Source organism: Gorilla gorilla, chromosome 14 (genome assembly GCF_029281585.2).
Source record: "Gorilla gorilla gorilla isolate KB3781 chromosome 14, NHGRI_mGorGor1-v2.1_pri, whole genome shotgun sequence".
Lineage (NCBI taxonomy): Eukaryota > Metazoa > Chordata > Mammalia > Primates > Hominidae > Gorilla > Gorilla gorilla.
Genome location: NC_073238.2, coordinates 125,419,170 through 125,440,716, shown reverse-complemented (window position 1 = coordinate 125,440,716; position 21,547 = coordinate 125,419,170). Strand labels below are relative to the sequence as shown.

Genomic DNA, 21,547 nt, shown 5'->3' with positions numbered 1-21,547 from the left:
GTGTGTGTGCGTGTTTGTGTATAGAGTGGCCCCTGTGGTCACAGCCTGCCTGCAGCGTCTCAGGGTCTCAAGTTGCTCATGACCCTGCATTCCGCCAGCTCTGCCAAGCTGTGGAGCCTCTGCTGTCTCCAAGGGCAGTTCCAGGACTCAGCCTGGGCTCCTCTGGGCCAAGCAAGGGACTTGACTCTTGTTTTCATTTGCTTTAGGTTCCTGTAATTTTTTTCTTGTAAATCTCACATCTTTTAGACTCTTTCCCAACTTGAGGTGAATGAAGAGCATGGTGATGAGAATGGTAATAATAGCTTGTGTTTTTAGAATTCATGCTGCACAGACGGTAAGACTGGACGGCAGTCCTGTGGGGTGGTGGGATTTTGCCAAATTTATAAGCAAGCCGACTGAGCTGTAAGAGGTTAATTATCTTGTTGAGTTGTGGAGATAGTTTTGTCCCTGGAATCAAGATTTGGTCTCAGCTGTGTTTGGAGAGGGAAGGGGTGTGTGGCAGGTTAAAGTGGTACAATAACATGGCTAGGATTCCCCCACACCACCCTAAGAGAAAACAATTTTATGAACTGAAATTTAGGCCACATGGATAGCAGAGGTGAGTGTGACATTAGATAACCTTGAGTTTTAAGGTAACTTTTATGGGAAAACAGATTCTTGAGATGCTAAGTAGATTTTAAACCCTTTTAGTTTTACAAGTCTGAATTACCCCAGTGTAGTATATAAATAAGCTGGCATTTTTAAATATTCTACACTAGTGTGTGCATTCTTAGGAGTAATCTTATATGGCTTTAATGGGATTGTACTTGTTTTGATTTGGTATTTGCTTCTGTTTTGTCATAGTGAAAAATTAGAATTACTCTAGAACATGAACAAGAATGGTGAAAACACGATCTTAACTGGGAGATTGTATTATGAGTGAATTTTTATACAATTAAATAGACTTCAACTCACTTAAGCAACAACTCCAAAATTAAAAATGCTAATATTGTGTCCTGAAATTGATGCAATACCTTTGTCAGTTTCTCCTGAGAACCCTTGTGGCCCAGGCCCTGGTGTCATCAGTGAGAGGGAGTTTCCTTGTACCTGCTCCGCTGACCTGTCCGTTGTGCTACACAGTGGAAGTTATGGAGCAGCATGTTAAAATGTAATGGATTTTTTACAAAGATAACTGATGACTTTGTGTAATAAAGACATCCTGACACTTTTTTTCTTTCAGCTCATATGTTAGATTTGATATCATTCGAAGGATCCTAACCAAGGTTTTTGGATGCAGCATAGTCATGGTGATGGGTATTACAGATGTAGATGATAAAATCATCAAAAGAGCCAATGAGGTAAGTGGAGAAGAGTTACATCTATTGATAATGCCATTGATTAGTGTTCTGAGCCCTTCCTGAAAGTAGTTCTTGGCCGGGCGTGGTAGCTGACGCCTGTAATCCCAGCACTTTGGGAGGCCAAGACAGGTGGATCACTTGAGGTCAGGAGTTTGAGGCCAGCCTGACAAACATGGTGAAACCTTGTCTCTACTAAAAATACAAAAATTAGTCAGGTGTGGTGGCGGGCTCCTGTAATCCCAGCTCCTCAGGAGGCTCAGGCAGGAGAATCGCTTGACCCTGGTGGGGCGAAGGTTGCAATGAGCGGAGATTGTGCCACTGCACTCCAGCCTGGGTCATGGAGACTCTGTCTCAAAAAAAAAAAAGAAAAAAGAAAGTGGTTCTTGTTTGCATTTTACAAGTAGTTCTCACATCTTATTGTCCATGTGTGGCCAGTGGGTGTAATCTGAGACATGAAGCAGTGCTGGGTTAGCAGGGTTTCTTTGGTGCCCTAGTAAAGGAAGTTAACATCTATCATATTGTGATCGCTGAAGGCTTTTCTGTGGCCTCGTGTCGTTACCTCCTTCTGTGGTCGTCTCCTGGCTCCAATCTTACTCCCTCCCCTGGCCCCTCGGCCTCCAAGGGAAATGACTTGACTTTCTCTTTACTGAGGGAACCAGACCCACTGATTGGACATATTCATATTTGTGCTAATGATGCCTTTCATATCTGTGTCTTGATAGTTTAAAAAGTACTTTTTGTATCTATTAGTATTTGAGTCTCAGAACAACCCTGTGTGCTGCGCAGAGCAGAGCTTATTGGGCTTTTTTTAACACACTTTATTCCATATTAAAAAAATATTTGAAGCGATTTGAGATCTACAGAAAAATGACAAGAATAGTACAAAGTTCTCCTGCAGCCACCCTGGGTTTCCTCGTGGCCATTGTTGTGCTGCGTTGGGCCATCATCTTCTCTCTGTTCTAGACTTTTCCCACCAGGCCGCCTCCCCTCTCTGCACACGCCACGCATGCCTTCAGAGCAAGGTCACTGGCTCTCGAGGCCCGCACAGCCCTCCCAGTCAGGAACCGGACATTGATGCAGTGCGCTGGTGTGGGTGACATGGACGTCAACCCCAGGTGTTGTCCCTGTCCCCGAGCGCCTCTTTCTTTTCTGTCCTAGAACCCCTTCCAGAGTCCTGTCGTCTCCTCGGTCTCCTTCAGTCTTCAGTAGTTCCCTGTCTCATGTCCTTGACACTGTCAAGGATTGTAGGACTTTGATTTTGTAGGTGGCCCTCCACTCAGATTCATTGGATGTGTCCCTATCTTGCAGAAGAGTCAAGAGGTTAAGGTGATCACATCTTGAGGTTGCACAGACCTTCAGGGGCAGGGCCACTCCCACGGCTCTGACTTCAGCTATCTCTGGGCAAGTACCCCTGCCAGGTGGGAATGGCCTACGCACTTGTGGCGGGTAGCAGAAGTCTCTTTCCCGTGCAGGCTGAGGGTCCCACTGGAGTCTGGCCCACACCTGGAGTGTGGTGCCTGGCAAGCTTTGGGAAGACACAGTGGATGAGGTTGTACAGGCAGGTGGGACATTGGAGGCGCCTCCTCGGGCTCTCCCTGTTGGCTGGGGGCCAGTGCCCCGCACATCACTTCTACCGGAAGGGCTTTGGTGGGTCCTTTGACTTTAACTGCTAGTGAGGAAGACTTTTCCTAAAGAAGCCATTCTGATGAAACGCTGTCACTCTTTGCCCCACATGCTGTCTTGTGTCGGCTTTCTCCATTGCGGGTGCTTCCTCTAATCACCATTCTCTCTGGACATTTTTGCCCATTTTCACAATTCACTGTGGTTTAGCATACAAGACAGTCTATTCATTTGTGTGTTAGTTAGGATGACTGGCTATTTCCTTTTCCTGAATCTGATGAAGGAATTTAAGTAAAGCTGACCTAATTTTGATGTAGACGAGATGTAGTCTTGTGATACTTTGCCAGTTACCACTGCTTTTGCCAGCATGTGTTACAGTGGAAATGTTCTAACATACATGAAGTAGAGAGAAGAGCATATGAACCCATGCACCTGTCACCGGCGTCCATGGTCAGCACCTGTTCCACCCCTGTTCTCTCTGCTTTTTGTGGAGACCACCTGTGGATTGTCCAGTGGTGGGCTGCTGTTTGGCAGTTTGACACTCCAAGAGCATATTTTTCCATTTCATTTTCTAATGTGGTGCTTTTCTGAAGTCTGGCTAATTAGATGGTGTTTGTCTTAGTCTGTTTTGCGCTGCTATAACAGAACACCACAGATTGGGTAATTTATAATGAATAGAAATGTATTTGCTCACTATGTTGGAGGCTGGAAGACCAAGATCAAGGTGCCAACATCTGGCAAGGGCCCTCTTACTGCATCATCCCATGGTGGAGGGCGAGAGATCGAGGGGAGAGAAAGAACCCCTGCCAAAAGCCCCCTGCTCCCACCCCTCCTTTGTTTTTTTTTTTCTTTTTTTGGAGACAGGGTCACACGGTGTCGCCTAGGCTGGAGTGCAGTGGTGTGGTCATAGTTCAGGGCAGCCTTGATCTCCTGGGCTCAAGCTATTCTCCCACCTCAGCCCTCCTGGAAGCTGGGACTCAGCTGTGCACCACCACACATGACTAATTTTTTTTTTTTTCTATTTTTAGTAGAGATGCGGTTTCACTATGTTGCCCAGGCTGGTCTCAAACTCCTGAGCTCAAGCAATCCTCCTGCCTCGGCCTCCCAAAGTGCTAGGATTACAGGTGTGAGCCACTGCACCTGGCCGGAAAGCCCTTTTAAGAAGGCATGAAGCCCATCCAAGAGGGTGGGGCCCTCACGGCCTAATCACTTCTTCAAGTTCTCACCTCTTAATACTGTTACAAGGGCAAATAAATTTCAACATGAGTTTTGGAGGGGACAAACATTCAAACCATAGCAGTGTTTCTGGTGCTTTTTAAAAAAAACTTGCTGGATTTTTTTTTTTTTTTTTTTTTTTTTTGAGACAGAATTTCACTCTTGTTGCACAGGCTGGAGTGCAATGGTGCTATCTCCACTCACTGCAACCTCCACATCCCGGGGTCAGGCGATTCTCCTGCCTCAGCCTCCAGAGTAGCTGGGATTACAGACACCCACCACCATGCCTGGCTAATTTTTGTATTTTTAGTAGAGACGGGGTTTCACCACGTTGGCCAGGCTGGTCTCGAACTCCTGACCTCAGGTGATCCGCCCTCCTCGGCCTCCCAAAGTGCTAGGATTACAGGTGTGAGCCACCACGCCTGGCCTGGATTTCTTTTTTTGAAAAAAAGATATACATATACCTACTTTTTAAGTCAGTGAGATTTGAATTATAGCATTTGTCTGTCATTGTGGCTTCCCTTCCTCATCAACCTCCCGTCACACCCATGCGTCTTCCTTTTGTGAAATGGGGTGGAACTAGTGACTAAAGATTTGGATTGGAAGTCAGAGGCCGCCTTTGGGCTGGGGCGTTTATCTGAAAAGAGGCTGAACTTTGTCATTTGTTGAGTGAACAGAGCTCTTCTCTTGTCTCTTAGGCATGAGTCAAAGGAATGGTGTGAGGTCCTTGAACATTTTCACTGACGTCTCTGTCTTCCTATTTTCTATTGATTTGTCTTTCTCCTAACTGGGTAGTCTCCCACCGCATGGGGCTGTTTAGCAGTTCTAGCCTTTTCCCAATTGCTGTTTGTATTGCTTCTGGCTGTTAAAAAGAGTGCTGCTATGAACATATATGCTTTTGTTTTGTTTACTTATAAATATATTTCCTGTGGCTGGGTGCAGTGGCTCACGCCTATAATCCTATACTTTGGAAGGCTGGATCACTTAAGCCCAGGAGTTTGAGACCAGTCTGGCCAACATGGCAAAACCCTGTCTCTACTAAAACACAAAAAATTAGCTGGGTGTGGAGGTGTGCACCTGTAATCCCAGCTACTCGAGAGGCTGAGACACGAGAATTACTTGAACCCGGGAGGTGGAGGTTGCAGTGAGCTGAGATCGTGCCACTGCACTCCAGCCTGGGCCACAGGGTGAGACTCTGTCTCTAAATAAAAAGTTAATTAATTTCCAAAGCGGTATTGCTAGGTCAAAGGGGGAACAGTTTATTTGATATCTTGCAACTGAGAGTCAGATCACTGAGAGACTGGCAGTGCTGGAAATCGGCTCCCACTTTAAACATATTTCTTCACATCCTTACCCCCAGCCTATAAGAGGCAGGATTTAGAAGGCAGGTGCGTGATGTCTAAGGCTGTGCGTGAATGCATAGTCACCAGGTAACCCTCAGCAGAGGTGGTGTTTGGAAATGCCCCGCTGGTAAAGAAGGAAGGTCAGTGGTTCGGGGCTTTCACCTGCCGTCGGGGCAGCCAGAGCCTGAAATAAAAGCACTTGGTAGCTTCGTGCCTCTCATGAATCTTCAAGATCAGAAAGAATTGTGTCAGTCCCCGTGTCCTGGTGGCAGGGAGCTGGTAGAGGCTGAGACACTGGCTGAGTTCTGGAGGGAGCCCCGTGGGACAGAGAAGGGGCCCCGCAGGGGATGGGAGGAGAGGTAAGGACACGGTGTACTCGGAGGGTGTCATGGGGGCGATGGGGAAGGTGGGGCTGGAACGTTGCCATCAGAGAAGCGGGACAAGATCCCCAAGTCCAGGGAGCAGAGAACTGCAGGAAGGAGGAGGTGGCCAGCGTGGTAAAGGGAGGAAGAAGCAAGAGTTAATTTCACAGATGCCACGAGGAGGGATTGGTTGTTAACTTTTTTAAAAATGTTATGATTAGAATATGAAAAACTTGGTAGAATTGGTTAAACATTCTAACTGTAGAGAGTAGTTAATTTTTGAACCAGAGAATTTCCATACTTGGTACACAGCAAGATCCTAAGATGGTATTGAATAGTTTCTTTCCTCAAAATAATGTCTGACTTCAATGTAATAAAATGTGTATCTGAAACCCATAGTTATGAAAACATCTGTTTTTTAGTATTTAGTGAAAAGGTAATTCTTTAAGAAATGTGAATCAAAACCACAGTGAGATAACATCTCATGCCAGTTAGAATGGCGATCATTAAAAAGTCAGGAAACAGCAGATGCTGGCGAGGATGTGGAGAAATAGGAACGCTTTTACACTGTCGGTGGGAGTGTAAATTAGTTCAACCATTGTGGAAGACAGTGTTGCGATTCCTCAAGGATCTAGAACCAGAAATACCATTTAACCCAGCAATCCCATTACTGGGTATACCCAAAGGATTATAAATCATTCTACTATAAAGACACATACACACGTATGTTTATTGCAGCACTGTCCACAATAGCAAAGACTTGGAACCAACCCAGATGACCATCAGTGATAGACTGGATGAAGAAAATGTGGCACATGGAATACTGTGCAGCCATAGAAAAGGATGGGTTCATGTCTTCTGCAGGGACATGGGTGAAGCTGGAAACCATCATTCTCAGCAAACTAACACAGGAACAGAAAACCGAACACCGCATGGTTCTCACTCATAAGTGGGAGTTGAACAATGAGAGCACATGGACACAGGGAGGGGAGCATCACACACCCGGCGCCTGTCGGGGGTTGGGGGGCTAGGGGAGGGATAGCATTAGGAGAAATACCTAATGTAGATGACGGGTTGATGGGTGCAGCAAACCACCATGGCACGTGTATACCTATGTAACAAACCTGCACTTTCTGTACATGTGTCCCAGAACTTAAAGTATAATTAAAAAAAAAAAAAGGTAATTCTTTTTATCCAATGTAAACTTTTTTGAAGGTAAAATTAAAACTTTTATTTTTCTTCTTTACCTTTTTATAATATAAAATTTACGATTTTAAACATTTTTAAATGTGCAATTCAGTGGCATTAAGTACATTTACAGCATTAAATGGTGCATAATTCCTCAAGGTTCATCCACCTGCAGCCTGTGCCAGAAGTTCCTTCCTTTTTATGGCTGAATAAGGTCACATTGCGTGTACACTCTCCTTGCTGTCTATCTTCTGAATATATGTGCTTTTGTTTTGGTTCCAGGACCCCCTCCCCACATACCAAAATCCTTGGATGTTCGAGTCCCTGATATAAAATATATTTGCACTTAATCTATGCACATCTTCGCATATACTTTAAATCATATCTAGATTACTTTTAATAACTAATACAATGTAAATGCTCTATAAATAGTTGTACTATATTTTTAAAAAATTTGTATTATTTTTTATTATTTATTTAGTTTTAAGATAGGGTCTCACTCTGTTACCCAGGCTGGTGTGCAGTGGCATAATCACGGCTCACTACAGCCTCACCCTCCCAGGCTCAGGGATCCTCCCACTTCAGCCTCCAGAGTAGCGGGGACCACAGGCATGTGCCACCATGCGCAGTTAATTTTTGTATTTTTTGAAGAGACAGGGCCTTCTAAGTTGCTCAGGCTGGTCTCTAATTCCTGGGCTCAAGCAACCCTCCTGCCTTGACCTCGCAAAGTGCTGGGATTACAGGCATGAGTCACTGTGCCTGGCATTATTTCTTAATATTTTCTGTATGAGATCGATTGAACCCACAGATGCAGAACCCTAGGATACAGAGAGCCGACTGTGCTGCGTTTTCTTTATCCATATTCTTCCACTGTTGGACACTGGGTTGCTTCTCATGCAAGCTTTTAAAATGATAATAATATCTTTCGTGCCATCTGCTCCAAGACTTGTTTTTAAAATATTTTAAATTATAATAATACACTTTTCTGAGTCACTCCCTTGACTTTAATTTTTGGCACCATTTTATAGGTTGTCAGAGATGAAAAGCACAGGTTTTAAACAAATCTGGGGTAAGAATTAAAAGAGGTAGGATATATTCACATAGTAACATTTTGTTTTGTTTTTGTTTTGAGACAGGGTCTCACTTTGTCATCCAGGCTGGAGTGTAATGGTGGGATCTCAGCCCACCGCAACCTCCGCCTCCCAGGCTCAAGCGATTTTCCTGCCTCAGCCTCTCGAGTACCTGGGACTACAGGCGTACACCACTACGCCCAGCTAATTTTTGTATTTTTAGTAGAGATGGGGTTTCACCATATTGGCCAGGCTGGTCTCAAACTCCTGACCTCAGGTGATCCAGCTGCCTCAGCCTCCCAAGTGCTGGGATTACAGGCGTGAGCTACCACGGCCAGCCAGTAACATTTTATATTAAGAAAAATCATTAAGCCAGGCACGGTGGCTCACTCCTGTAATCCCAGCACTTTGGGAGGCCGAGGTGGGAGGATCACTTGAGGTCGGGAGTTTGAGACCAGCCTGACCACCGTGGAGAAACCTTGTCTCTACTAAAAATACAGAATTAGCTGGGCATGGTGGTGCATACCTGTAATCCCAGCTACTCGGGAGCTGAGGCAAGAAAATCACTTAAACCTGGGAGGCAGAGGTTGCGGTGAGCTGAGATCGCACCATTGCACTCCAGCCTGGGCAACAAGAGCAAAACTACATCTCAAAAAACAAAAAACAAAACAAAAAAACCGAAAAATTATTATATATGTCTCCAAGTAATTCAAGCCAAAGTTTCTCTTTTTGTGTGCCGGGACACTAGCCTGCATCACCCTGGCTTTCTGGAAGAAGGTGAAATGTTGAGGAAGGGCTGGACACAGGGCCCAGCCAGCGGGCTCCTGTCGTGGAGAGAGAGCTAACTTAAAATGATTTACGATCGTTAGAGCTACCTGAGAGAATCCGAAATAGGACTAGGACCCCATTTTAGCGCCTTTCTACCTCGTCTATTTGTTTTATGGCAGTGAGAAAGCAGCACTACCCCGGTATAAGGAATGATCATATGTTTCAGGTTAAGTGTAGCAAGCAGTTTGACTTTTAGAATATGAGTTTCCAGCCGGGCGCGGTGGCTCACGCCTGTAATCCCAGCACTTTGGGAGGCCGAGGCAGGTGGATCACGAGGTCAGGAGATCGAGACCATTCTGGCTAACACGGTGAAACCCCGTCTCTACTAAAAATACAAAAAATTAGCTGAGCGTGGTGGCGTGTACCTGTAGTCCCAGCTGCTCAGGAGGCTGAGGCAGGAGAATGGCGTGAACCTGGGTGGCAGAGCTTACAGTGAGCCGAGATTGCTCCACTGCACTCCAGCCTGGGCGACAGAGCGAGACTGCCTCAAAAAAAAAGAATGTAAGGTTTCTCTCCCCAGCACCAGCAGCAGTAGGTGGGTATTCCACTTACAACTCCTTGTCATTGTAGCATTTGTGAGCCATGTCCTCTAGGACTGGGCCGTTGGTGCTGGTGCAGCCACGTGCAGAGAAGGGAGTATTGGGTGTTTGGGGTGTATTCTACCTGATGAGCCTTTAAAGTGTGTATGCTTGTGTGTTTATATGTTGTCTCTTTCTGAACTAGATAAATTAATTCTTTTTTTTTTTTTTTTTTTTTGAGACAGAGTCTCGCTCTGTCGCCCATGCTGGAGCGCAGTGGTGCAATCTCTGCCCACTGCAACCTCCGCCTCCCGAGTTCAAGCGATTCTCCTGCCTCAGCCTCCCGAATGGCTGGGATTACAGGCGCCCACCACCACACCTGGCTAATTTTTGTATTTTTAGTAGAGATGGGGTTTCACCATGTTGGTCAGGCTGGTCTCGAACTCCTGACCTCATGATCTGCCCACCTCGTCCTCCCAAAGTTCTGGCATTACAGATGTGAGCCACCGCACCCAGCCAATTAATTCCTTTCTTGAAACAGAGTTTCACGCTGTTGCCCAAGCTGGAGTGTGGTGGCACAATCTTGGACATTGCAGCCTCCATCTCCCAGGCTTAAGTGATCCTCCTGCCTCAGCCTCCCAAGTAGTTGGGACTACAGGTATATGCCACCACGCCTGGCTAATTGTTTTGTATTTTTTGTAGAGACAGGGTTTTGCCAGGTTGCTCAGGCCAGTCTAGATAAATTAATTCTAAAGTTCATATAGAACAGCAAAAAAAAAAAAAAAAAAAGGAAGGATAGGAAAAGTCTATAAAAGACGAATATTGAGAGGGACTAACCCTATCAAATATGAAAACTTTTATTTATTAATTTTTTTTTTGAGATGGAGTTTTGCTCTTGACGTCCAGGCTGGAGTGCAATGGCACAATCTCAGCTCACCGCAACCTCCGCCTCCCGGGTTCAGGCGATTCTCCTGCCTCAGCCTCCCGAGTAGCCAGGATTACAGACATGTGCCACCATGCCCGTCTAACTTTTTGTATTTTTAGTAGAGACGGGGTTTCTCCATGTTGGCCAGGCTGGTCTTGAACTCCCGGCCTCAGGTGATCCACCCACCTCGGCCTCCCAAAGTGCTGGGATTACAGGTGTGAGCCACTGTGCCCAGCCACCAAATATGAAAACGTTTTAAGAGCTATAGAAGGTTTTTGTTTTCATATATATATATATATGTGTATATATATATGTATATATGTATGTGTATATATATGTATATATGTATGTGTATATATATGTATATGTATATATATATATATATATTTTTTTTTTTTTTTCTGCACAGCTTTATGTGGTAGGATTGACCTACAATAGATTGCATGTATTATTCAGGAAGGTGCAGTTTGCCAAATGTTGACCTAGGGATGCCCCTGTGGATGCATCCATCACCCCTGTGTCTGTGCCCCTCAGGATTCCTCCCTGCACCCCTAACCCCCTGGTGTCCAAGCATCCGCTGATCTGTTATCTGTGGCTTTAAAGCCTGCAGAAATTAAACACCTGTACAAAGCATGCATAAACAGATGATGGAATACACCAAAAAGTCCAGAAACAGCCCTGATAATTAATGAGAGTTTGTTTTATGATAAAAGATGGCATTTCAAATCAGTGGGGGCGGGAGGTAGATTATTCCGTAGAGTGTTGGCAGCTAGGGGTCATCTGGAGAAAAACATAAGCCAGAGGTGGATAGAGGCCTCATAGCCGCATTCAAGGCAGGTCAGAGATTTAAATATAAAAGAGACCCCAAGGCAAATTTGATACCCTCATATTGGGGAGGGTTTGTAAGTTTGTTTCCAAATCCAGAAGCCATTTATGAGAAAAGATTCAGAAATATGAAAGATTGCTAAGTATAAAAATGACAGTTTTTACATTTCATGAAACAACCATAAAGTTGAAAAACTGTGGAAAAATGGAAATTATATCAGCAATAAAAGGTTAATTTCTTTAATATAAAAATACTTCCGGCCTGGCACGGTGACTCACATCTGCAATCCCAGCACTTCAGGAGGCCGAGGAAGGTGGATCACCTGAAGTCAGGAGTTCGAGACCAGCCTGGCCAACAAGGAAAAACCCCATCTTTACTAAAAATACAAAAATTAGCCATGCGTGGTGGCGTGTGCCTGTAGTCCCAGCTACTTGGGAGGCTGAGACAGGAGCATCGCTTGAGCCTGGGAGGCGGAGGTTGCAGTGAGCTGAGATTGCGCCATTGCACTCCAGCGTGGACAACAAGAACAAAACTCTGTCTCAAAAGAAAAAAAAGAAAAGAATTCCTAACATGCAATAAGAAAAAGACCTATACCACTCAATAGAAACACAGGCGTGGATAACTACAGGTCATTTAACACAGATAGTTCCTAAACATGCGAGATGTTCAGATTTACTCAAAAGAGGTAAAAGCTTAAAGAGCAAAGCACTTGTCAGCTGTCACACTGACACCATGTGAAAGTTGGCTGACCCTGCAGGTGAGGGCAGAGGAAGACAGACACCTCCAGGTGTTGCTGGTTGGGTGTAGCTGGCACAGCTTTCCTGGAAGGCAGCTTGCAGGAGCGGCCAAGTCCATGAGCCTGTGCCCTCTGTCTCCTGCCTACGAGTTTAGCTCACAGGCACACTTGGGCTGCTGCAAAGTGACCTGTGCACAGTTGTGTTTGTAGTGGTGAGGATGGGATGTGCATCGGGACAGGACCGGGTAAGCACATAGCGACACATCTGGAAGGGGGAGTAGAGGCCACCTTGAAAGGAGCGAGGCAGCTCAGTGTGTCCAGCATGATGGACCCCCAGGATTCTGTGTGCTGGGAGGGAGAGAAGCTAGCAGCACAGAGCAGAGTGTGGAATGGGCTGCATTTGGGGATTCCAAGAAAAAGACACAAATGTATATATATAACCACGTTCATGCTTGTGGGAAAACTGGTCACTGTATTTTCCTTCTGGGAGGAAAGCCAAGTCTGGGCACCCCTTTATGCCATTTGACTTCTCCTGGCAATAAATTACCTCTGCAGAAAAATATAGATTAAGCAACCTGCTGATCTTTATTATTTTATTTTTTATTTTTTTGAGACAGGGTCTCACTCTGTCGCCCAGTCTAGAGTGCAGTGGGGCAGTGTTGGCTCACTGCAACCTCCACTTCCTGGGTTCAAGCGATTCTTCTGCCTCAGCCTCCCGAGTAGCTGGGATTACAGGTGCCTGCCACCACGCTCAGCTGATTTTTTGTATTTTCAGTAGCAACGGGGTTTCACCATGTTAGCCAGGATGGTCTCGATCTCCTGACCTCATGATCTGCCCACCTCGGCCTCCCAAAGTGTGGGGATTACAGGCGTGAGCCACCGTGCCCGGCCACCCCACTGATCTTTAGGCCCAAAATTGCATGGAATTTGAGACTTCTGGGGGAGTCTGAAGCGGCAAGAAGACACAGTACTTTTGGGTTTTTTCCTTTGGTCTTTTGTCCCCTGGATAGACATACATTAACTGATTTATTGTTGTAAAGGTCTGCTTTGCCACAAAGCTGTACCGCAGGAGAGGGGCTGAAGTGTTTTGGAGTACCGGCTCTGTGCTAGGTGCTGTGTATTTTCTCTCTTTAATGTGATATTTATGTAATGTTTTCTTTTACAAAGCTGTCCTGCCTGTATATACACAGTGGTTCTTCTAGCAGTCTAAGGGATTACTAGGTAGAATATCTCCATGCTGTAAAGTAACTGAAGGCCAAGAGGTTTGATTATTGATTTGCCCAAGACCCCAAAGCTTAAACAACACCGGGGTAGCAATGCATAGTTCACCAGCTTGCTTTCTTCAGTGGGTATTCTTTGGTGGGGCTTTCTGGGTTGACTATGCCATTCAGAGCCCTGGGTCTCAGGGTCACATGGTTGGGACCTGGCCCCACGTGTGGCGTTGCGCTTGAGAAAGTTTCTCAGTATTCTAGAGTGGTAATTCCTTCACCTGTGAAATGGGGAGACTTGGTTCCTGAGGCTGCGTGGAGCAGCTCGGGGAGACTAGCAGGTGGCAGGTGCTGTGCTTGGGAGGCCCAAAAGCCACTTGAGCAGGACCAGCAGTTATGATGCCCTGCTCCATTCCAGAGCTTCACAGCATCTTGTGCATCTGTTCATGTAGAGTTTTTCATTGAAATTATGAAATAACATGAGCGAACCTAGTCTTGTGTCTCAGCCTCCTTGGATAATGTGGCAGGGGCTGCAGAGGTGTGCCCCCAAGGCCCCCACATTTGGAATTGATTGGACTGTTTTGGTGGTCTATCTCCAGAAACCCAGCCATGGGACCCGAGGGAATGAGTACTCCATTAAATCCCAGTTGTAGTGTGTTAAATTACTTTCAAAATATTTCTTTAGAGGTTCCTTTTTGATCTTTCTTTTTTTTTTGTTTTGGAAGAGAGTCTTGCTCTGTCACCCAGGCTGGAGTGCAGTGGCACCTTCTTGGCTGACTGCAACCTCCGCCTCCTGAGTTCAAGTGATTCTCCTGCCTCAGCCACCTGAGTCTCTGGGATTACAGGTGTGCGCCACCATGCCTGGCTAACTTTTGTATTTTAAGTAGAGACGGGGTTTCACCGTGTTGGCCAGGCTGGTCTCAAACTCCCGGCCTCATGTCATCCACCTGCCTTAGTCTCCCAAAGTGCTGGGATTTATAGCTATGACCCACAACACCCAGCCTCCTCTTTAGTATATTTTTGACTATTTTTTTTTCTCCTGAGGATTAAGGGATAAGATAGGAACCTAGTTTCTTATCATACAGACTGGACTAGGGTGATTTTGCCCTTGTCTTAGAAAAGTGGAGGATCCTTGGTATGTTTTGTTTTCTGTTTTACTTTATTTTTATTTTTGTTTCGGAGATGGTGTCTCGCCTGTTGCCAAGGATGGGATTGCAGTGGCACGATCATGGCTGTTCGCAGCTTCAACCTCATGGTCTCAAACGATCCTCTCATCTTGGCCTCCCAAAGTGCTGGGATTACAGGCGTGAGCCGCTGCACCCAGCTGGTTTGTTTTTTACTATATAATGGAAATTGTGACATTATTTCTTCTCTAACCAGAAGACAAGGTCAATAAGCCTTTTTTTCTAGCTAAGCTACTAGTAAAAGTTCAGTACCTAAAATGAGTGCCCCCGCTTTGGTGAGTGGGTGGGGGCAAACTGAGGCCGAGGCGCCGGAGGTGGCCGGGGTACGTTTGCTGTCGTGTTGTGCACGTGGGCTTTCTTGTGGCTGCGTGGTTCTATTGCGAATGCCCCAGGCTCATTAACGTGCACATCTAATCCTTCTGCAGATGAATATTTCCCCCGCTTCCCTCGCCAGTCTTTATGAGGAAGACTTCAAGCAGGACATGGCAGCCCTGAAGGTAAAGTGTGGGGCTGGTTGTTCCTGCCATGAGGGTGACAGGCGTGAGCAATGACAGCTGGTGCTGGCTGACCTGTGCTTCTCACAAGGGAAACACGGTCATGTCTCCACTTCCTTGCAGGTTCTCCCACCCACGGTGTACCTGAGGGTAACCGAAAATATTCCTCAGATAATTTCTTTCATTGAAGGAATCATTGCTCGTGGGCACGCTTATTCAACGGCAAAAGGTAGGGTTTATGTTTTTTTTTTTTTTTTTTTTTTTTTTTTGAGACAGAGTCTTACTCTGTCACCCAGGCTGGAGTGCAGTGGTGCAATCTCAGCTCACTGCAACCTCTGCCTCCCTGGTTCAAGCGATTCTCCCGTCTCAGCCTCCTGAATAGCTGGGACTACAAGGTGCGTGCCACCATGCCCGGCTACTTTTTTTTTTTTTTTTTGGTATTTTTAGTAGAGATAAGGTTTCACCATGTTGGCCAAGCTGGTCTCAAACTCCTGACCTTGTGATCCACCTGCCTCAGCCTCCCAAAGTGCTGGGATTACAGGCGTGAGCCACTGTGCCCAGCCGGTTTATGTTCTTAAAACTAAAACATTACTGGGATTTGGAGAAACTGGATGTATTTATGAGCTGCAGGAACATACTAAAATTTACTTCTGTCTTGCTAGGATTCCAACAGCAAAGCTGTTGTGGGGTTTTCTACAATATTGTGTCTCTTTGCGAAATGGTTGAATTAGTTCTAAAAATCTTTTCCAGTCACAGGGAGAGGGGAACGTCTGGACAGCTAGTCTTGGTAACAGTCGTGGAATCTAGGTGGTAGGTGTACAGGTGTTCATTGTGGTGTTATTTCATCTTTGTTTAGGTATTTTCCTAACAAAAAGTTGGGGACAAACACAGTACCTCCAGAGACCTGCTCTCTTCTTATTAAAAGTCAGCCCAGGTCACCCCCGTCTGTTTGGCTATCGTTTTTTCACAGGCCATTACGAGTGAGTTGCGGGAGTCAGAGGTTGCAGTGAGCCGAGATCACACCATTGCACTCCAGCCTGGTGACAGAGCAAGACTCCGTCCCCCCACCCTCCCCTGCACAAAAAAAAAAAAACTTGCAGGGCCAGGCGTGGTGGCTGACGCCTGTAATCCCAGTACTTTGGGAGGTGGAGGCGGGTGGATCACTTGAGGCCAAGAATTTGAGACCAGCCTGGGCAACATGTTAAAACCTTATTTCTACTAAGATGACAAAAAATCAGCCAGGCTTGGTATCGCATGCCTGTGGTCCCAGCTATTCTGGAGGCTGAGGCATGAGAATTGCTTGCACCCAGGAGGCATAGTTTGCAGTGAGCCGAGATCACACCATTGTACTTCAGCCTGGGTGACATTGCAAGACTGTCTCAAAAAATAAAAATAAAAAAGTGAGTTGCAGGGCTGGGTGTGGTGGCTGATACCTATAATCCCAGCACTTTGGGAGGCAGAGGCAGGTGGATCACTTGAGTCCAGGAGTTCAGGACCAGCCTGGGCAACATGGAGAGACCCCTTCTCTATAAAAATAAAATATAAAAATTAGCTAGGCATGGTGGCGTGCTCCTGTAGTCTCAGCTACTCAGGAGGCCGAGGTGAGAGGATAGATTGAGCCCAGGAAATTCGAGGCTGCAGTGAACCATGATTGTCCCACTGCACACCAGCCTGGGAGACAGAGCGAGACCTTGTCTCAAAAAAAAAAAAAAAAAGCGTGAGTTGCAGATGTTCTGTCGCATCAGCCGTGACACTTCAACATGCATCTCTGCATAAAAGGAGTCCAGATGTCATGGTCAGACCTCAGACGATGAAGAATTTCTGGCTAGCTTCGCGTGTCCTCTCTGTATTAAATATACTCACTTGTCCCCAGGGCATGTGCTGCGTGTGCATTTGTTGGTTTAGTCTCCTCACTTTTCCCCTCCTCTTTCTTTTTTCCTCTTTTTTTTTTTTTTTTCATTTTTTCTGGGTAAGCACATGTAGACTCAAGACTCTGACAGGTCAGTTTTCCTGTGGAGCAGTCTGTGTTTAGATTTGCATGTTGCTTACTGCAGGTGGTTTCGTTGGTTTGCGGATGCTAATCTTTGTCTGGTGGCCCCCAGGCAAGGCTGGCCTCTTGCTGTTTTGCTGCTTTGGTGATGAAGCATCGCCATAAATCTGAACTAAATCCCACCCATCCTGGCCGCAAACCCTGACCACAGCCTCATCTCTCCATGAAGTTCTCCTTCACCCAGCACAGTTGAAAGTGAACTTACTTTCTCAGCCTTGATATCTCTGCTATACCATTTGGCAGCCAGTTCTGCACTGCCATAGTTTGCTGTTTAATGTATTCATATTTTGTCCCCATCTAGATCATAAATTCTCAGACCATGAAAACCTTTTGCTTTATTGAATGACGCCTTAAAGTATCCAGCCCACGGCTGAAGATACGTAGGTATTGAATGTTTGTTGCAATGAGTCAGAAAGCATGAAGCACTGCCCTGGATGTTCCTGTCCTTCCTGGGTCCTACTTGGAGCGTAAGATGAGCACGTGAGGCCCTGAGGATCTGCTCAGTAGGCTCTGTGTATGGAAGTAGCTTTTTACTTGTTCTAATGTGGTATATTTAGATTTTGTTTCAAAGAAAAACTTTTTTTTTTTTTTTTGAGACAGAGTCTTGCTCTGTCGCCTAGGCTGGAGTGCAGTGGCGCAATCTCGGCTCACTGCAACCTCCGCCTCCCAGGTTCAAGCAATTCTCCTGCCTCAGCCTCCCAAGAAAAACTTTTTTTAAAGGACTTAGGTGGTTGAATTAGAGTTGGCACCAGAAAACACAGGAATTAATTTTTTGCTGTCGTGTAACTTGAAATAAGATATGTGGGCCTGTGCTTCCATTTTAGGAATAAACTGATAAATGTTCACGAGTAGGGATTCTCGTCTTCACAGGCTTGAGGATTGAATGCTGTTTGTTGTTTTGTTACTGTGTTTTATTATAAACAATTCAATGATAGTATAAATATAATTAATTCAAAATACACTTACATTCACTCAAACCCCAGTAATTTGGACTTTGTGACAATTCCACAAGGGCTTGGTTGTAATTTGATCTTTGAACTCTTGGTGAAAAACAATTTCTTCAGCAAATTGATAACATAAACCAAAGTGAAGGGGGAATGTTTCCACCATTTAAGGGAGTGGTTTCTCTCCAGTGAAGCGCTTTTAAAGCACTGTTTATATTCTGACTTCATAGAAAGCAGCTCCTAGGGCCTGGATGTCCCCCTCCTGTCCTCTGGTTCATCCCCAGCACCGAGTGCCAGCTTAATGATCAACCCTGAATGACCAGGGAGGACGCTGCAGGGACAGGGCAGGGTTTTCTGAGCACAATGGTCACTGGTGGGAGGAAAGGCCAGTGTGGCTTGGGCAAACAAAGCCGGGTGACGTTTCAACAGAAAACCCTGCCCTGTCCCTTCAGCGTCCTCCCTGGTCATTCGGGGTTGACCGCTAAGCTGGCACTCGGTGCTGGGGATGAACCAGAGGACAGGAGGGGGACATCCAGGCTGAGGACATGAGGCAGGTCCTGGGTGCAGCTTGTGTTTGCCAGTTGCAAAGTTTCCTTGATCTTACCAACACCAGTGTCCGCAGTAAGGACGGTACTGATGCAAATCAGTAACTGCATTAGTAAAAAAGAATGTGAAGACTCAAACTTTGTAAAGGCTAAAAGTTGCACCCACACCTGGGCCCTGAGGACAGCTACATGCTGCTGTGTGGTTGGAGGGTGCTGGATGGTGGCTGCGGATCTGTGGTACTGAGAATGGCCGTAGTCACAGCCCGGATGAGCATTGCCTCCTTCCTAGGGAGACACATGGCCTGGAACACACAGCGGCTGCAGCCGGGCAGCCTTGGAGCTTGGGTTGGTAGCGCTTTCTTCTTGACAAAGCTCCCACTCTGAGCACCTCCTCCCCAGCTCTGCTTTCTTAGGCTTTGTGGTGGAAGGGGCAAGGGCAGCCCAGGCTTGCAGGAGGCTCTGGAGAAGGTTCTGACCTCAGACTGCAAAGCGGACCTTGGCACTCAGCCTCACAGACACTTCAATATGCAGATGATTTTTTTGTGTGTTTTTTTTGGTAGAGATGGGGTCTCACTATGTTGCCCAGGCTGGTCTCGAACTCCTCAGCTCAAACAATCCTCCTGCCTCGGACTCCCAAAGTGCTGGGATTGGAGGTGTGAGCCACTGCGCCCAGCCAGATGATGTTTTCAATCTGAGTAAAAAGGTAGTTTTAGAAGATGACTGGGCAAAGAAAGAGTGTCTTTGCTAGCTGGTGTGTAACATAAAGTAAAGAAAGAGTGTCTTTGTTAGCTGTTGTGTAACACAAGGCACAAGATCTAAATGAAGGTCAGTGATAACACTTTTCTTTTTTCTGATTAAATAATTGTCTCAGTAGTTTACAGAGAACTTACATTTGTGTTTTCACTTTCATGTCTGTGTACTCATGATATGTCCAAATCATGCATTTATCTTATAGTATTGTTTTTAATTCTGGTTAACAAATATATTAAGCCAGGCATGGTGTCACTCCTGTAGCCCCACCTACTGGGAAGGTTGAGGTGGGAAGACTGCCTGAGCCCAGGAGTTCAAGGCTATCGTGAGCTGTGATTGTACCACTGCACTCCAGCCTGAGCAACAGCAAGACCCTGTCTATAAAAATATAAATACTATATATGTATATGGGGCCAAATGCTATGTTCTGTATTTAAATTCTAATTACTTGTTAGATGTTAAGGTTGTCAGTATGCTGATATTCAGACTGAGAAGTGATGAATTCATAATTGTCTTTATAAACAGGCAATGTCTACTTCGATCTGAAGTCTAGAGGAGACAAGTACGGCAAATTGGTCGGCGTGGTCCCTGGTCCAGTCGGAGAGCCAGGTGGGTTGGCCGGGCTCAGCCCTGTGGATCCCTGACCTCTGCCTCGGGTCTCAGCTCTGGGGAGATGAGATCTGGAGCGCAGACCCCTCCACTTGCTCAGACACTGGCCTTACCCAGGTCACAGCTGTGTTTTAAATTTAGTGTGGTTTCTGTGGATGGCTCCAGCTTGTGAGGCATAAAGTTCAAATGGCAAGTGGGGCGTCGTCCACCCCCGCCCCCAGCGTGCCTGGCTCCATTCCCTGGAGACAGTGCTGGTCACCGTCTCCTTTTTCCTCCCCAGGGTTTTCAGCGTACATGAAAACCTCATACACGTACATCATATTTTCGCGTTCTTCTGTGTTTTGCTGTTACCGTACATTTAATTCCCATACGTGTCTTACTATGTGTTAAACTTCCAATCTGTTTGAATCTCTTCCTTGCTCTATTCTGTTCCAGGGAGTTATTAGGTCAAAACATTTTTATGGAGAAGAAATAGTAAGCGCAGTATATGGGACTAAATTTAAAATAATTTGAAAAGGATACTGTTTAAGGGAATCAAACAAGAATAACAGGGACAGACCCCAAAGACTGTTCAAGGTATTTCTGGTTTTAGGCACTGTCTTTCTGCCCCATAAACTGTGCCAATGAATCCTAACCATCCATAGCACTGACCCCTCAGGTTCTTTCCTTCCCCCGCCGTGGTGTCCTGTCCCGCTCCCCGCACAGGCTGGAACACAGACGCCCACATCATCCACATGTGAGGCGTGGCCACCAGCAGGCCATGTGGGCTTTGCTTACACATGTGGAGGAGAAGTTTCTGAGAGTTGTACATTCTGGCATCAGGAAGGTTTTTTTTAATTATTTATTTAATAGATTTGTTTTTTAGAGCCATTTTAGCTTCACAGCAAATTTGAGAGTAAGGTACGGAGAATTCCTGTCTACCTGCTACCCTCCACACCGCCCCCCACACTGTCAGCATCCCCCACCATTGACGCATCAGCTTTGCCCAGAGACCAGAGTTGGCATCAGGGTTCACTCTCAGCACTGTGTGCTCTGGGTTTGGGTGAATGTATAGTGACATGTTTCCACCATTCCAGCATCACGCAGGATACTTGCACTGCCCTGAAAAATCCTGTGTTGTCTGTCTGCTCATCCTTCCCTCTTTCCCATCCCTGGAAATCACTGGTCTTTCTACAGTCTCTAGTTTTGCCTTTTCTAGAATGTCATATAGTTGGAGTCATACACTGTGCACCCTTCTCAGAATGGCTTCTCTCACTTAGGAATACACAGTAATTTTCCTCCGTGTCTTTTCATGGCTGAGAGCTCGTTTCTCTTTAACACCGAGTCACGTCCCAGTGTCTGAATTTACAGCAGCTTAAGCACTCACCTACTGAAGGGCATCTTCGCTGCTTCTGAGTTTTGGCAATTATGAATAAAGCTGCTGTAAACATCCACGTGCAGGTTTTCAGCTCATTTGGGCAAATACCAAGGAGCACAATGCTGGGTCCTCTGGGAAGAGGCTTATTTGTGTCAGAAACTGCCCAGCTTCTCCCAGAGTGGCTGCACCATTTTGCATCCCCACCAGTGAGGAATAAGTCCCTGTCGTTCCACATCTTCACAGCAGTGCTTTTTAAAATAAAAAATATTTTCTTATACAAAAGCAACATATTTATATAATTTATAATGGTACAAAATTAGGAAATAGAATTACACAAAACAAAGATAATAAAACCACCATTTTTACATATGGTGAAAAAAAATTTTAATGCCTTAGTGTATGTTATTTCCAAAGCAATGGTGTTGTCTTTTTAATTTT

At 45.8% G+C, this 21,547-nt stretch overlaps 1 protein-coding gene across 7 annotated transcripts in view; it reads left to right on the top strand.

Moving 5' to 3' along the window:
- Nucleotides 1-21,547, top strand: part of CARS2 (cysteinyl-tRNA synthetase 2, mitochondrial) — a 65,940-nt gene that overhangs the window by 3,818 nt on the left and 40,575 nt on the right. For 6 of the 7 annotated variants that reach the window (XM_055360430.2, XM_055360431.2, XM_019039588.3 and 3 more), the window contains exons 3-6: nt 1,220-1,337; nt 14,786-14,857; nt 14,978-15,083; nt 19,669-19,752. In XM_055360430.2, the coding sequence (XP_055216405.1) occupies nt 1,284-1,337; nt 14,786-14,857; nt 14,978-15,083; nt 19,669-19,752 (316 nt within the window). In that variant the 5' untranslated portion in view covers nt 1,220-1,283. Of the gene's footprint in view, nt 1-1,219; nt 1,338-14,785; nt 14,858-14,977; nt 15,084-19,668; nt 19,753-21,547 lie in introns of those variants that run through there. The other variant, XM_063697521.1, reaches the window with a different exon arrangement.